The following is a 15,094-nucleotide window of genomic DNA, read 5'->3' as shown; positions in this document are numbered from 1 at the left end:
TGTTTACACGCTGCCGCCAGGTACTCATTTTGAAGTCTGGGTCAACCTAGGGTAGCTTCAAGATCCGTTCGAATAAGGCTGTGAGCGGGAATCGAACTCGGGCGGCCGGGTGTCGCGGGCGCAGCGAGCCAGCTAGCCACTACGCTACCGCTCCCCCTACACACACAAACACGCACAACAGATATCAAAGGTCCCCCCTGAAGAGCCTTTAACAGACTGTTGGGGCAAAGTGCTGTTCGCGAGCACCTATGAAGGCCAGCCGGGTACATGAGGGGCTGTGTGGCCAGCACCACGCCAGGCCGCCTTTGTCTCCCCCAGTGGCGTTATTTACACATCACGCACCAGGTACTCATTTAAGGCCGAGTCGACCTAGGGGAGGCCCAGGGCCGGTTCAAATATAGCCACTGTTGTTGGTCGCGAGCGGGAATCGAACTCTGGTCGGCGGGTGTCGTAGCGCAGCGTAGCGCTGACCTGCTCCGCTGCCGCTCCCAACAAGACCGCACGCACACCAACGGCCGCCGTTCACCACTCGGTGGCGGTGACGTCGCCACGCGCCCGTGCCTGTCCCAGGTGCACTTTGAGGCCGCGCGAAGTGTCGAAGGCTCGCTGGCCAAGAAGTCACGGGACTCGGTCAAGTTGCCATGGGTTGGCTGACTTGAGATGGCTGGCGGATGCACCAGCTGTGCCACACAACAACAACAACCGCCATTCGCCACTAAGTGGTTGTGACGTCACCACGACGCTTGTGCCACACACACACACACACAGGGACGCACTGACATACACCTCTGTATATAACACGACGTTGCATCCACAAGTGTGGGGGCGGGGAAGGAGTTGGGGAAGCGTTAGTGTCTCCTTCCTTACCCGCTTCCCTAAACAGGGTTTGACCACTCGGCAGTCAGGGTCAGGCGATCGCAGGACTTCCCTTCGACCAATCGCGCGCGTCGCCGGCAGTTTGCCGCGGCATTACCACCGCAAAAATAAGAATGTGTCTGTGTGTGTGTGTATATATACGTAAGCAAAAAAAAAATGATGTTAAGACGGAAATCGCTTTGGATGTTTATCGTTCCTGATCGCCGAGGGCTCCGAGCCACGTGGCTCCGATCCGCGTCGCTCCGAGATGCACAGATCAGAAAGTGGTGAGCGAGATGGAATGGGAGAGTTGAGAGAGCGGTCGACAGGAGGTGCAGATTCGTGAGAATGAAGCGGGATAGAGATAGCAGAGAGCAGTGGCAGATGAGGAATATAAACAAGACGTGCTGGAGAGATGTTAACTACTTCGCCCGGTATGCAGGAGGTTGCGGCTTCGATCCCGACCCTGACACCTGCTGTGAATTTTGGAGTTTGCGTGTCTCTCCCCCCCGTGGTAGCGTGGATTTTTGTCCTGGTCTTCCGTTTTTTTCCCCTTCACGTTTTCGAATCAACATCACGCGTTTCGAGTGTTTGGCTGCTATAAATGTTCACGTGGCGATGATGATGATGATAAACCCACTTCGTTGAGCTATCACTTGCGAAAGCCAGGTCACTTCTGAGAAAGAGCTACAAAGCTCGGTGAGCCTTATTCTACCTGGTTGAAATAATTAACAGAAATGTTCATAGTTTAGTTTAACGGAGAGGGCTGAGAGATCCCTGGAGCCAAAGAGGTTACCGATCGCGTTGCCGATCGCACGCGCGCTGCCTCACGGGCGATTATCCCTCTCTCCTTCGCGAGCGATGGGGACGGTTCAGTTCCGGCCGGTTCGTCTATTGCAGCCAGTTCATCTTCCTGTCGGCAGTTGGCTCCGGTGGGGCCGGGAATGCGTCTGCCGCACGCCAATCGTTTGATTCGACGCGTAATCAAGGTTGCTTGGGGTGAGGTCGCGTAAATGTGAGCCGTTAAACCCGCCGCCGTCATCCGACACGGCCAATCGGTTAAGATTTGTCGCATCAACAGAACGTGCCAATCCGGGAAACGCCGGTTGTGCGTTGGAGAGTAAAACCCACGGCGTACACGGTTTGATTTTGACGACGTTTCGTGGGGTGATCGCGACCAGCAGACTTGCCAGAATTGTTTTACTTTCCAACATTAGCCAATCGGCACCTTTTGTGTCACGTGACAAACCCTTCCTGATTGGCCATGTCGGGTGGTGGTGGTGGCGGGTTAACGGCACATTTATATATCACGCGATCTCACCAAAACATTGAAATAAACCTTTACGGCTAACATTGATCTGGAAACCACTACGACTACGACGACTACGACGACGAGCTTGCGTTAAACTGATTTGATGCACTTTACACAGGTCACCGGGATACACGGGTCACGGCGTTCTGGAACGACACCGGATGCAGCGTTCGATATATCTACTAGATTATATATACTACATTATATATATATATCCTCAATTGCAAACTCATTTATTTAAAACTTATTTTTGTGTTTAGTTTGTTGTCTTTTCCCCCCAACCGTGCTAACCTCCGATTAGCACGGCTGGCTACGTACGGCGCGAAAGAAGTTTAATCGTACGTACGTATCCGTAGACGAGTTACCCGTGCGGATGGAGTAGACGTGACGACGACGATGACGACGATGACGACGTTGACGTTCACACGGGACGTGTCGCCTCGCTCGGCCAGCCGAAGGCACCGTCTATTGAAGGCTTCCGTCGCGAGCGAGAACCCCCATCGGACGACGGCGCCGGTGGCGGCGTTGTTAATCCCCCCCCCCCCAGCCTGGACAGCGCTTGGGACGGAGCGGAGCTGCCCTCTCTTGACCGGATAGAGCCAGCGGTGACCGTGCCGGGTTTTGCTCGTTGCGAACTCAACAGATGTTGAGCGACGCTAAGCCCGGGGACGGTGCGGGCACCATTCGCAAACGCAGGCGCCGCCGGCCGCCACCTGCACGGGTCGCGGTGTACGGGACTTTGTGTACCTGTACGGGACGCGGTGTTTATACGGCGCACAGTAAATACTTCATTTCCTCTACGCTAACGAGCCGGCCCGGCACGGCTCGCTGGGCTCCAGGTTGTTTTTCCACCGCCGAGCCGTTGACCGTTGACGTCGCGCGCCGCGGCGAGCGAGCCGAGACGCGCGGTGACGCCGCGGCAGAGGTCGCAACCGGGTACCCGATACCCGTACCCTACCCGATACCCGGCTACCCGTACCCGGCCGGGTACGGGTAGCCATTTGCGACCCTGGTGCGGCCGGATACGGGTAGTCCGTGAGTCACTGGTGAGTAACAGTTTGTCACTCATTTCCCAACGTCTTGTCTCTTCTCACAATTCAAGTTCCTAGAATCAACCCACCCACGCCTGCAACATGGCTTCATCCCAGAGGTCGCAATCGGGTACCCGATACCCGTACCCTACCCGGCCGGGTACGGGTAGCCGGGTACGGGTACCCGTTTGCTACCGTGGTGCGGCCGGGCACGGGTAAGGAATCAAAACCCGTTTGCGACCTCTGCGCCGCGGTGACGCCGCGTCGTCATGGGGCCATACCGGCCGACGTCGCACGCGGTGAACGCGTCAGTGGCCACCGGCCCACTGGCCCTGGCCCTGCTCGGCCCCCCGAGCCAGATTCGGAAGTCTTCCTGCGAGGCCGGCTACAGCGGCGTAGCGCGGTTTCAGTTACCGGCTCGGCTCGGCGGAAAAAAAAATCTAATAAACTCGGCTCGGATGTGGCCAGCAGGGAGAAAAAAACCGCCTTTGAAAACGGACTTCATGACAAAGCCTGAAGAGAAGGCGGCCGCCATTCCTTCCTCCTGCAACGTATGCACGAATCCTCAATAAGCAGCCGGCCAAATATGACGTCTACTTAGACGCGAGCTTTCGCCTGGGCCAACGGAGAACGGAGAACGGGCCTCGCCGGATGCGTTTGGGTGTGCGCGCGATGACATCAAAAGTCCGTTCTGTGTGGTGTCTTCCGCGGCCGTCTAGAAAACGAGCCGTCGTGTTTCTCGCCCCGTAAACAAATGTTTGTCGTGTGTCTTGCGGTGCGAGTTTTATTTTTTTCATCTGTTCCGGCCGATTCGGTCGTCTCAGAAGCACCGGAGTTTCCGCTCGGCTCCTTTTTTTCTATTTAGCTTTTCAATTTTTGTATTTTATTTTTTATTTGGATCCCGCGTCGGTGCCAATCGGTCTGAGTGCGAGAGTCGTTTGGGGAATTTGACGAGGATGGATATTGCTGCTGCTGCTGCTGCACGCTCGCGCGCCGCTCCCGACAAAACTCAACCCTGACTTTTGGAACGGCGTAAACTATCCGGCTTCGACCGCCGCGCCGTCGTTCGGGCGCGACGTCCAACGTTTCCGCCGAGTGTTCCTCCTCCGCCGCGTGTCGGCCGCGAAACGTCGGACGTTGTGCCGATGACGGGAACGCAGGAAGGCCTCGCCGAGCGCGCTGCTCGTAGCAGCAGATGCGTTCCTGGAAAATTTCGAGGACACGCGTTAAGTGTGTTCTCGCAAACGGACGCAGAGCCAAACGCCGTCGTGTTCGCGTGCCAACGACGTCTGCCACGACGTTTAATGCCGTCTCGTCGCGATTGACGAGTTCTCTAACTTCCAAAAATATGTGATGCGGTTTTTTTTTATAATATATATTTAATATATTTTTGAACGCGTTGGAGTTGCGTTTTTTTTTTCTGTAAATTTCTTTTCCGGTTGTTATTTTTTTTCGTACGAGAGGAGAAATTATTTAGGGTGAAGGTGGAAAATGTGTTTTTTTACGCGCGGGCCCACCCCCAGAGTTTATACGAGGGATCAGAATGGCCCACGTGGCTGCACGTGGCACCGCGCGTGGTTCCGCTCGGCGCGTGTGGCTGGCTCTTCTGCGTCTACCAAAAGAACGCACGCGGGCGCGCGCGAGCGAGCGACGCGTGTATATAGTGCACCGGTGTGCCGTATGTCCACCACAGGTGGTACCGTATCACACCCAACTAAAGTACAATCTCATCGGGGACGTATCCATAAATATTTAGGTGCGCTGGGATCGCGATTCGCATACTCGCTTTGAATGTGAAAGCCAATTCGGTCTTCCTAATAAAGTCTGCCTTTCATTACACATTCACCTGAATCGCTGTGTGGTGATCATCCCCCTCCTGAGCTGCTCCTTTTACTCTTTAACCAGGACGAGGGGGTGGTGGTGTGGGGGGCGAATGGTGCATGACGCCTGCCTCTTTGATGATGCCACCACTTGTTCCAATCGTATAGTAGCGTCGTGTATAGTACTGGTAGAAACCTCCTGGTTAAACCAGCCCACAGGGGATTATTGTGTCCGTCTGTCGTGCATCCAAAAATGGGAGGGGTGGGGAGGGTGGGGGGTGGGGCTGGGTAGGGAGGGGCTGCTCACCCCGTGGTGCCCTTAAACGTTTAACCTACTCACACCGGCTTGTGCCTGCCCTCAGTCGGCCATATTTGCGGAATACACCACGCCGCCGTTGACCCTGGCCATTGACCTAGCAACCCAACGTTCCTACCAGCTCCCTCCGCAGGAATGTGTTAGTGCATCGTAGTATGTATGTTTAACTTCTTTCACACCGTACGTAGCCAACCGTGCTAATCGGAGGTGCGGGGGGGGGGGGTGAAGAACAAACTAAAAAGCACAAAAATCAGTTGTGAAGGAAAATCTTTTTAATTTACATTTAAAATTGCACAACTTGCAGTGGCTTCCTAACATCGGAAGGAAAGAGCATTCCAGACGGCCGCAGGTCCGCATCCGCTCTGCGAACATCTTAGCCGCACTGATCGGCTGGGGGGGGGGGGGTATATTTGTTACTTGGCAACAGCACAGCGGTCTTGCTAATAATGTCTAACTCGAGCTTGCTCATTCACAACCATTAACCCATCGGGTATCAGCCGCTTCGACTGCCATGGTGTGTGCAGTGGATGCGGTTTATGGGGTGGACCGTGCGCTTCGTGGCAGATCAAACCCCAGGCATCTCCTGCTTTGTGAAAGACCCAAAACAGAAGATCCCTTGGGTTCGATCTTGCGACCAAGCTCATGGGTCCATACTTTTTGTTTTTTTCGGTAAAGTCACGTAGGTAAAAAATAAAATAAATGAAAACAACTAAATAAAATCACGACTTTTCACTGTGGTAAGTGATTTTGGCTGTAACGGTTCCACCTGAAGACGGAAGCTTGTGTTGCCTCCGAAACGTCGTGATTTAATTTAATTTTCATTTATTTTATTTTTCTACCTACGTGACTTTACCGAAAAAACCAGAGTATGAATCCTTGCAGTCACGAAAGCTTCAAATCTAGAGCTCATGGGTCCACCCTAAACCGCACCCACTGCACAAAGCATGGCAGGAGATGCGGACGATGCCTGATGCGCAAATGAAAAATGTCAAAAAAGAAACTCTCCAGTAGCGGTGCGTGGTGACTGTGGTCGTCCAGAACGGAGACCGTAACAACAACAACGTATAACGCGCGCAATCAACCCCGGTCCACAAATACAAAGAAAACGTCGCAGGGGCGGTACACACTCACATCACGACCACTCCGCTGCTCGTGGTCGCGCTGACTTGGCCACCCAAATGTGAAATTGTAAGTTGTCGTCTCTGCGTCTCCATCGGCCGTACGACCGAAGACGAAGAAGTGGATCGTCGCGTTGCCTGTGGCGTGGCAACACGTGGGCAACTCCCGCGTTCAACGAGACACGTGACCAAGTGAGGAAGAGTAGGCCAAACACCCTGTAGAGGGGCTCTCCAGAGCTCACACTGGTGGAGGCCCCTCGCCTCTTCCCTCTGCGCCAGGGGCTTTCGAAGAAGAATCTACCGTTGGCACGTGGAGTGAAATGTCGGACGTCGCGCCGAAAATCGGTGCAACCCGGAAACACGACGGAGTGCTCATGACGACGATGTCGACGGCGACACGGCCGCCGCGGCATCGGCACGCGTTGTTGTTCGCCACGCTGGCCGGACGACGGCAAACCCAACGCGGCCGCTGGCGGGCGGCGGGGTCGGCACGACCACGGTGACGCCAACGGCGCAGTCGCAGCGGTGGCGGCCGCCGGGCACGAGCGTCCACGTTGGTCCCTCTCTTTCCTCTCTGTCCGCTCTTCTCTCTCCTCTCTGTCCGCTCCTCTCTCTCTCTCTCCGTCACAGCTTGGTGTCGCGAGCGACGCCCGCCGGCGCGGCCAGAGCCCTCCTGCGCTTGTCGACGGCCGCCATGACGCGCTTGCGGGGCCCGAGGGGCATGCCCAGGCTGGCGAGGTCGCCCTCGGAGCAGAGGAGCATCGCCTCGAGGTCGAGGCGCTCGCGGCGGCATGCTGGCGAAAACTCCTCCGCGCCGGCCGACGCCAGGAAGGCGTCCAGAGGGCCGCAGTCGTCGTCGTCGTCGCCGCCGCCGCCGCCACCGCCGTTGTCGTCCAGGCCCAGTTCCGCGTCCTCCCAAGGCATCTCTTCGCCGTCGCCCGAAGCCGGCTCGCCCTCCTCGTCCAGCATGTCCCACATGGCTTGCAGCGCCAGCGCGGACGAGCTTGTGGGTGGGAGACAAGGGGGGGGGGGAGCGAGGGGGGCAGTCGTCATTGGTGGATTTTTCTCCGGTCCTCCGGGTACGGGTAGCCGTTTGCGACCCTGGTGCGGCCGGGTACGGGTACGGGTAGGCCGTGAGTCACTGGTGAGTCACCGTTTGTCACTCATTTCGGGTAGGGTACGGGTAGGGTACGGGTACCCGTTTGCGACCCTGGTGCGGCCGGGTACGGGTACGGGTAAGGAATCAAAACCCGTTTGCGACCTCTGCATTCCGGTGACGTACATGGAACGTCATCGGAATGGGAGAGCGTCACGGCTCGGCTCCGACTCAAGCGAGCCGTGGCTCAGAGCCGCCGCGCTTACCTAGAGCCGGCCCTGAGCCAGGGTCCTGGCCAGGCTCAGGACTCCCAACGAGGCCCAGCCTGAGCCACGGCCGACCCCGAGCCCGCTACGTGCGTCCCGGCGTTTTTTGTGAATCGGAGAGGTGGCGGACCCCCCGCGCGCGTCGTCGCCGCCGCCGCGCTCTTTACCCGCCGCCTTCCCGGTGTGCCGGCAGAGCGCCGGGCCGCTCCGCGGAGCCGGCTCCATCCGCGGCGGAGGAGGAGGAGGAGGCCGGGACCGCGTTGCGCTGGCCCCTCACGCTCTCCGAGTCCACGTTGTACGCTCCGCCGCTCAGGAAGTTGCGACGGAACACCATGTTGCCGAGCCCCGGGCGGTTAAACACCGACTCCTCGCTCGCGCTGCGGAGAGAAAGGGTGGCGGAGGGCGAACAGTACTATGAACTAAACTATAAACTAAACTATGAACTAAACTGATCATTGGTTTTTTTTGGCGTCATCTGGTCCAACACCATGTGAGACTAGGCTCTAAGGAAACCTGTCTCGGGTGTGGACCAATCAACTTCAAGGACAGTGCATACATTATCAGAGTTGTGTTTTTTGTTTGCATTATGGCTGCAGATATTGTGGTCTATGCAAACATGACTCCTTGTAAAAAAAGGTGTCAGTTTTGTTGCCAGATAGAAGGGTAAAAAACCAATCTACTGGCAAATGAGGTTCCAATGGTATGAACTAAACTATGAACAGTACTATAAACTCAACTATGAACTAAACTATAAACTACTTTTATTTTAGTTTAAGGCTCCCCACCGAGTAGTAAGAAGCGTCATGGGCCATCACAAATGATGGCTCAGCGAAAGTGGCTCATCGGCACCGTGTTGGGAATTTATAGCAGCAGCTGAATACTCGGGGGATGGAGGGGGGGAGGAGAGATGGAGAGGGGGGGGATGGAGGGGGGGAGGGATGGAGGGGGGGAGGGAGAGGGGGAGGGGGGAATGGAGGGGGGGGCCCATGTTGTCACGCGCCGCTGTGTGACATTACTGCTCGATCTGCCCAAGTGGCCCCTCTGGTAAACAACAACAGCAGCAGCAGCCATAACTAACACCCCTCACTGCGCCTGCACGGCGTCTCCAGACGCGGTCGCACTCGGCCAGGGGACCACCCCAACCCCTGGGGGAAACCGAGCGAGCGAGCGAGCGAGCGAGCGAGTGCGCTCCTCATGCGGCCGCTCCCTCCCCGCCCTCCCCTTACTCTTCTTCCGAGTGCGGCTCCTCGGGCAACGATCCTCCCGCCGCCTTCTCCCATCCGCCTCCGCTCTTCCCCGGCTCCTCGTCCATCTCGCCGTCGCCGCCGGCTTCCTTCTGCCCGCCGGCGCGCGACACCGTGCCGATCTTGAGCTTCGCCTGGATGCGCGCGAAGGTGCCGAAGGTGCCGAAGCCCCGGCGCGAGCCGACGGCCGGCGCGGCCGCCCGGCCCTGGGTCCCCGACGCCGCCGCGGTTCGCTCCATGCGCTTCTGGTGCTTCTCCTGCAGCTTCGTGGTCTCGCCGACGCGCTTCTCCGCTTCCTGCGCGGCGAGATACATGGGAGAGTGCAGAGTCAACGATCGCGCGTCGCTTGCCGTCGCAACGACCCGCCACGCGGCCGCCGCCACGAGCAGTGGTCCAGGTCGTGCTGTGGCCGCCACCGTCGCGCGCATCCTCATTTCGGCGCGATGTCCGACGTTTCGCTCGGCACCCTCGGAGCTTCGGGAACGGATTTGGCATCGCCGTTGAAACAGCGCGTGGCCAGGGTCCCCTGGTGGCGATGGCGTTTTCACGCCGAACCGGTTACAAATATCGGCCACTCTTATAGGCAGTACGCCACCGCTGCCCACTCTTAAACACAAAGATCATCTCCCACGTGTAGCCTGTAACAGGCTGTTGGGGCAAGTGCTGTTAGCGAGCACCTATGAAAGCCAGAACGGCACACGAGGGGGTGGGTGGCCAGCATCACGCCAGTCCACCTTTGTCTCCCCGGTGGCGATGTTTTTACGCACCGCACCAGGTACTCATTTGAGGATGAGTCGACCTAGAGGAGGCCCAGGACCGGCTCAAATAATCGTCAGCGATGTTGGCCGTGAGCGGAAATCGAACTCGGGTCGCCGGGTTCGTAGCGCAGCGTGCTGACCGCTACACCACCTTCCGGCACACACACGTACACGCACACACACACACACACGTACACACACACACGTACACACGTATACACACACACGTACACACACACACACGCGCACGCTCACCCGCCGCGCCTTCTCCTTGGCGCGCGTGACTCCGCGCGGGTCCTTGCGCCCCTTGTCGGCGATGGCGGCGTCGAGCAACGCCACGCAGTCCGAGTTGGCGCGCAGCGCCGCCAGCTCCAGCGCCGAGTGGAAGTTGTTGTCCAGGGCCCAGAGGCCTGCGTCCATGTCGGCCAGGAAGGCCACGCACTCCAGGTGGCCCGCGCCCGCCGCCAGGTGCAGCGCCGAGTTGCCCCACAGGTCCGTGCGCTCGGGGTCTCCGCTGACGCACGCACGCACGCAGCATTCACCGACGGTGTCGTCGTCGTCGTTATTGGCGCCGTTGCTTCGCTAATAACGTCGGTGAGCACTGCCACAAGCGCCCGTGTGCCAGCGTTCACCAACATCGCCGGTATTGGCGCTGCTGCTGCTGCTACGCTCGTCGACCCAGCAAAGCGCTCAAAGCTGTCGCTCAGGAGTGTCCTGCCAGGTTTTTCGTAGTTACGAGGGCGACTTTTACTTGCGTGTGGGATTCCTAAGGTTAAACCCCTTTCCCATTCCGATGACGTACTCACACTCTGACGTACGTGTACGTCATCGGGTTTCCTTCCGATTCCATTCTGACGACGTACCGTGTACATCATCGGAACGGAATCTGAAGAAAAAACCAGGTAATTTTACCTGCACGTCTTTAGATTGGAAGACATACCGAGGCTCCCACAAGGCCATGCTGCAGGGGCGTGTGGCACAATTTGGCGCCAGCTGTCGTAGACAGCGGCGGTCGTGTCGCTACGGTTCTCTGCGGTGAGTAACGACGACTTTCTAAATGATATTAACGGCGAGCCGCTGGCGCGCGTTCCGAGATTCGGCGGTGAACGGGACGCACCACACCCTGCAACTTGCAGACGTCTCGGAAACGGGAGAGGGTTAAGGAATGTCCCCGTGATTTTTCATCATTTGTGATGTTTTGGCTATTACCGGTTACACTATGTGAGGTGTGTTTGTTTTAGCTATGGGAAGAAACTGGATCATCTGGAGGGAACCCATGCAGAACAGGAGGAGAGTGAGAAAATAGAAACTCCACTCTCTCACTCTGCAGAACAGGAGGAGAGAGAGATCATACAAACTCCACTCGCTCACATTCACTTACTCACACTGCAGAAATGGGAGAGATCATACAAACTCCACTCACTCTGCAGAACAGAGACACGCAAAGAGAGAGAGACACGCAAACTCCAAATATACAGCAGGCATCGTCAGGGTCGGGACCGAACCCACGATCTCCTGTATACCAGGCGAGGTAGTTAACATCTCCTAGCCACCGTGATGATGAGAGAGAGACACGCAAACTCCAAATATACAGCAGGTATCGTCAGGGTCGGGATCGAACCCACGACCTCCTGTATACCAGGCGAGGTAGTTAACATCTCCTAGTCACCGTGATGATGATAAGAGAGAGAGACACGCAAACTCCAAATATACAGCAGGCTTCGGGATCGGGACCGAACCCACGACCTCCTGTACACCAGGCGAGGTAGTTAACATCTCCTCGCCACCGTGATGATGAGAGAAAGAGAAAGACACGCAAACTCCAAATATACAGCAGGCGTCAGGGTCGGGATCGAACCCACGACCTCCTGTATACCAGGCGAGGTAGTTAACATCTCCTAGTCACCACACGCAAACTCCAAATATACAGCAGGCTTCGGGATCGGGACCGAACCCACGACCTCCTGTACACCAGGCGAGGTAGTTAACATCTCCTAGCCACCGTGATGATGATAAGAGAGAGAGACACGCAAACTTCAAATATACAACAGCAGGCATCGTCAGGGTCGGGATCAAACCCACGACCTCCTGTATACCGGGCGAGGTAGTTAACATCTCCTAGCCACCGTGATGATGATGATAAGAGAGAGAGACACGCAAACTCCAAATATACAGCAGGCCTCGGGATCGGGACCGAACCCACGACCTCCTGTATACCAGCGAGGTAGTTAACATCTCCTAGCCACCGTGATGATGATAAGAGAGAGAGACACGCAAACTTCAAATATACAACAGCAGGCATCGTCTAGGTCGGGATCGAACCCACGACCTCCTGTATACCAGGCGAGGTAGTTAACATCTCCTAGCCACCGTGGCGCCTTCTGCGAGAGCGAGTGGAACGTGTGTGGATGCAGAGACACGTTACAAGTCGAACATTAATGCATCATCTCATGAGATGGACAGAGGCGAGTGGCGTGCAGGTCCAGCTAAGTAAGCTGTATCTTATGTTGGGCTCACGGGATGCCCAGTGCCGGATGAAGCTAGGTGCGGGGCCTGTAGCATGATGTTATAAAGGGGCCCTAAATAAATAAAAACATTAATATTAAACACACGTATTTTTTTACTTGCACAGTAAAGTAATTGTATTTTTTCATTTGCTATACAGTCAGATAATACGACAAATCGCTAACCTTAAACACCCGCTCGTTCATAGAAGTCTAAGGGCAGTATAGTACTATAGTAATAGAGAAAGTACAGAATCACTGGTCCGGAATTGATAGCTTGAAAGCATTTAGCGTGGGGCCCTTGGAAGTGCGGAGCCCGTAGCATTTGCTACTTTTGCTACGAGGTGAACCCGGCACTGGGGATGCCCGCTATCATGGATGTGCACGTAGTTACATGTACACATTCGTCCACTGCTGGATGAGGACATGCCTCCTCCACCGTGCGGTCTCGTCGGATCTCGTAAGCTGTGGCGCGATGGTGGTGGTGATGGTGGTGGTGGTGGTGATGGTGGTTATGGTGGTGGTGATGGTGGTGATGGTGGTAATGGTGGTGGTGATGATGGTGATGGTGGTGATGGTGGTGGTGATGGTGGTGATGGTGGTGGTGATGGTAGTGGTGGTGGTGATGGTGGTGGTGATGGTGATGGTGGTGATGATGGTGGTGATCACAGTATCGATCTGGAGCCGTGTCGATGCTGACGTGGCGGCTAAAGTTGCCGCAGTGCCGGTGATGATCCTGATGGTGGCACCACGGTATTGACGACGATGGTGGATGGTGATGATGATGTGACCAATGACACAATGATGATGACGATGGTGGTGGTGATGATGATGTGACCAATGACACAATGATGATGACGATGGTGGTGGTGATGATGATGTGACCAATGACACAGTGATGATGGTGATGGTGGTGATGATGTTGTGACCAATGACACAGTGATGATGATGGTGATGGTGGTGATGATGTTGTGACCAATGACACAGTGATGATGGTGATGGTGGTGATGATGTTGTGACCAATGACACAGTGATGATGATGGTGATGATGATGTTGTGACCAATGCCGCAATGATGATGATGTTGATGGTAGTGATGATGTTGCAAATAATGACACAATGATGATGGTGATGATGATGATGTTGTGACCGATGCTACAATGATGATGAGATGATGGTGGTGGTGATGATGATGTTGTGACCAATGCCACAGTGATGGTTCTTGATGGTGGTGATGATGATGATGTTGCGACTAATGACATAATGATGATGATGGTGGTGGTGATGATGATGATGATGATGCGACTAATGACACAATGATGATGATGATGGTGGTGGTGACGATGATGATGATGATGATGTTGTGACCAATGACACACTGAAGATGACGATGGTGGTGATGATGTTGCGACTAATGACACAATGATGATGATGATGTGACCAATGACACAGTGATGATGGTGGTGATGATTATGATGTTATGACCAATGCCAAAATGAGGATGACGATGATGATGGTGGTGATGATGATGTTGTGACAAATGCCACAATGATGATAATGATGGTGATGATGATGATGTTGCCACCGATGCCACCGTGACGACGATGGCGACGCCACTCACCCACGGCTGACGCACAGACGCAGGGCCTCGAGGTGTCCCCGCGAGGCTGCCATGAGGGTCGGGCTGAGGCCCTCTGCGTCCGGAGTGTTGAGGTCACGGCGGGTCGCCTCCTTCAGCGGCTCCAGGAAGCCATCGCGGGCCGCGTTGTGGAATCGCACGGCCATCGTGACCTCTGCCACCACCAGCCACCAACCAACCACCACCCAACCACCAACTTTCACCACTACTCAACCACCAAGTCTCACCACCAACCAACCAACTCCCACCACAACCCAACCATCAACCAACCACCACACAACCAACTCCCACCACCACCCAACCACCAAGTCACACCACCACCCAGCCACCACCCAACCACAAACTCTTACCTCCACCCACCCAACTCCCACCACAACCCAACCATCAACCAACCACCACTACCCAACCAATCACCACCACCAACAACAAAGACAAGCGACACCACCGCCACCACCACCACGAGAACGGATGGCAGCGCTGAGTTGTGCCGGTTGTGGAGTCTCTTGTCCGTGGGGTGGTGGTGGTGGTGGTGGTAGAACGACGGATCAAGTCGCCTCCCCGCCGTTCGCGACCCTTCCCCACCCACCCCCTTCCTTCTCGTCACCTTCAAACGCCCAACAAAAACACTAACGGATTTATTAATTCGTATTTTTTTTGTTTTGTTTTACCGCATTAAAAAAAAAGTTTTTTTTACGCTAACCAATTCTTATTCTTCTTCATCTTTCGTATGGCATCGTGAAAAGCGACGGGTTTTTTCAATTTTGTTTTAATCCACTCAAAACCTCGCACGACCGCTCGCGCGTTCGAACCGATGGAAACTTCTCGACCGCGACGCTCACGGGCTCCAAAGGTCGCCCCCCTCTAATCGCGCGCTCGCACAAAAGACAAAGATCCCCCGTGCAGCCTTCGGCAGGTTGGGGGGGAGGGGCAAGTGCCGTCGAGGAGCGAGTAGCACCTTGCGAAGGCCGGCAACCCTCCGATCGTGTTTCGTTTGTTGGGCAGCTTTGGGGGGGAAAGAGCTTTATTGCTCATAAGATTCCTCCTCCAGTGTGAATAAAGATTCTGATGTGGGTTGGGTGGCCAGCACCACGCCCGGCCGACCTCGTCTGCCCACGGCGCCGATGTCCTGTGCACAC

The 15,094-nt window shown here is 55.8% G+C and overlaps 1 protein-coding gene across 1 annotated transcript; it reads right to left on the bottom strand.

The window, feature by feature from the left end:
• Window positions 1-5,633: 5,633 nt before the first annotated feature.
• LOC133358701 (ankyrin repeat and SAM domain-containing protein 4B-like) lies at window positions 5,634-15,094 on the bottom strand. The gene is made up of 5 exons (XM_061577132.1): window positions 13,941-15,094; window positions 10,072-10,330; window positions 9,041-9,354; window positions 7,982-8,191; window positions 5,634-7,455 (listed from the first exon to the last, which is right to left on the bottom strand). The coding sequence occupies exons 1-5, from the start codon at window positions 14,102-14,104 to the stop codon at window positions 7,077-7,079; spliced, it is 1,326 nt and encodes a 441-aa protein (XP_061433116.1). The 5' UTR covers window positions 14,105-15,094; the 3' UTR covers window positions 5,634-7,076.

This window comes from Lethenteron reissneri, chromosome 63 (assembly GCF_015708825.2).
Source record: "Lethenteron reissneri isolate LAM-NWPU_2019-01 chromosome 63, ASM1570882v1, whole genome shotgun sequence".
NCBI classification, from domain to species: domain Eukaryota; kingdom Metazoa; phylum Chordata; class Hyperoartia; order Petromyzontiformes; family Petromyzontidae; genus Lethenteron; species Lethenteron reissneri.
This window is presented reverse-complemented; position numbering and strand designations above follow the sequence as displayed.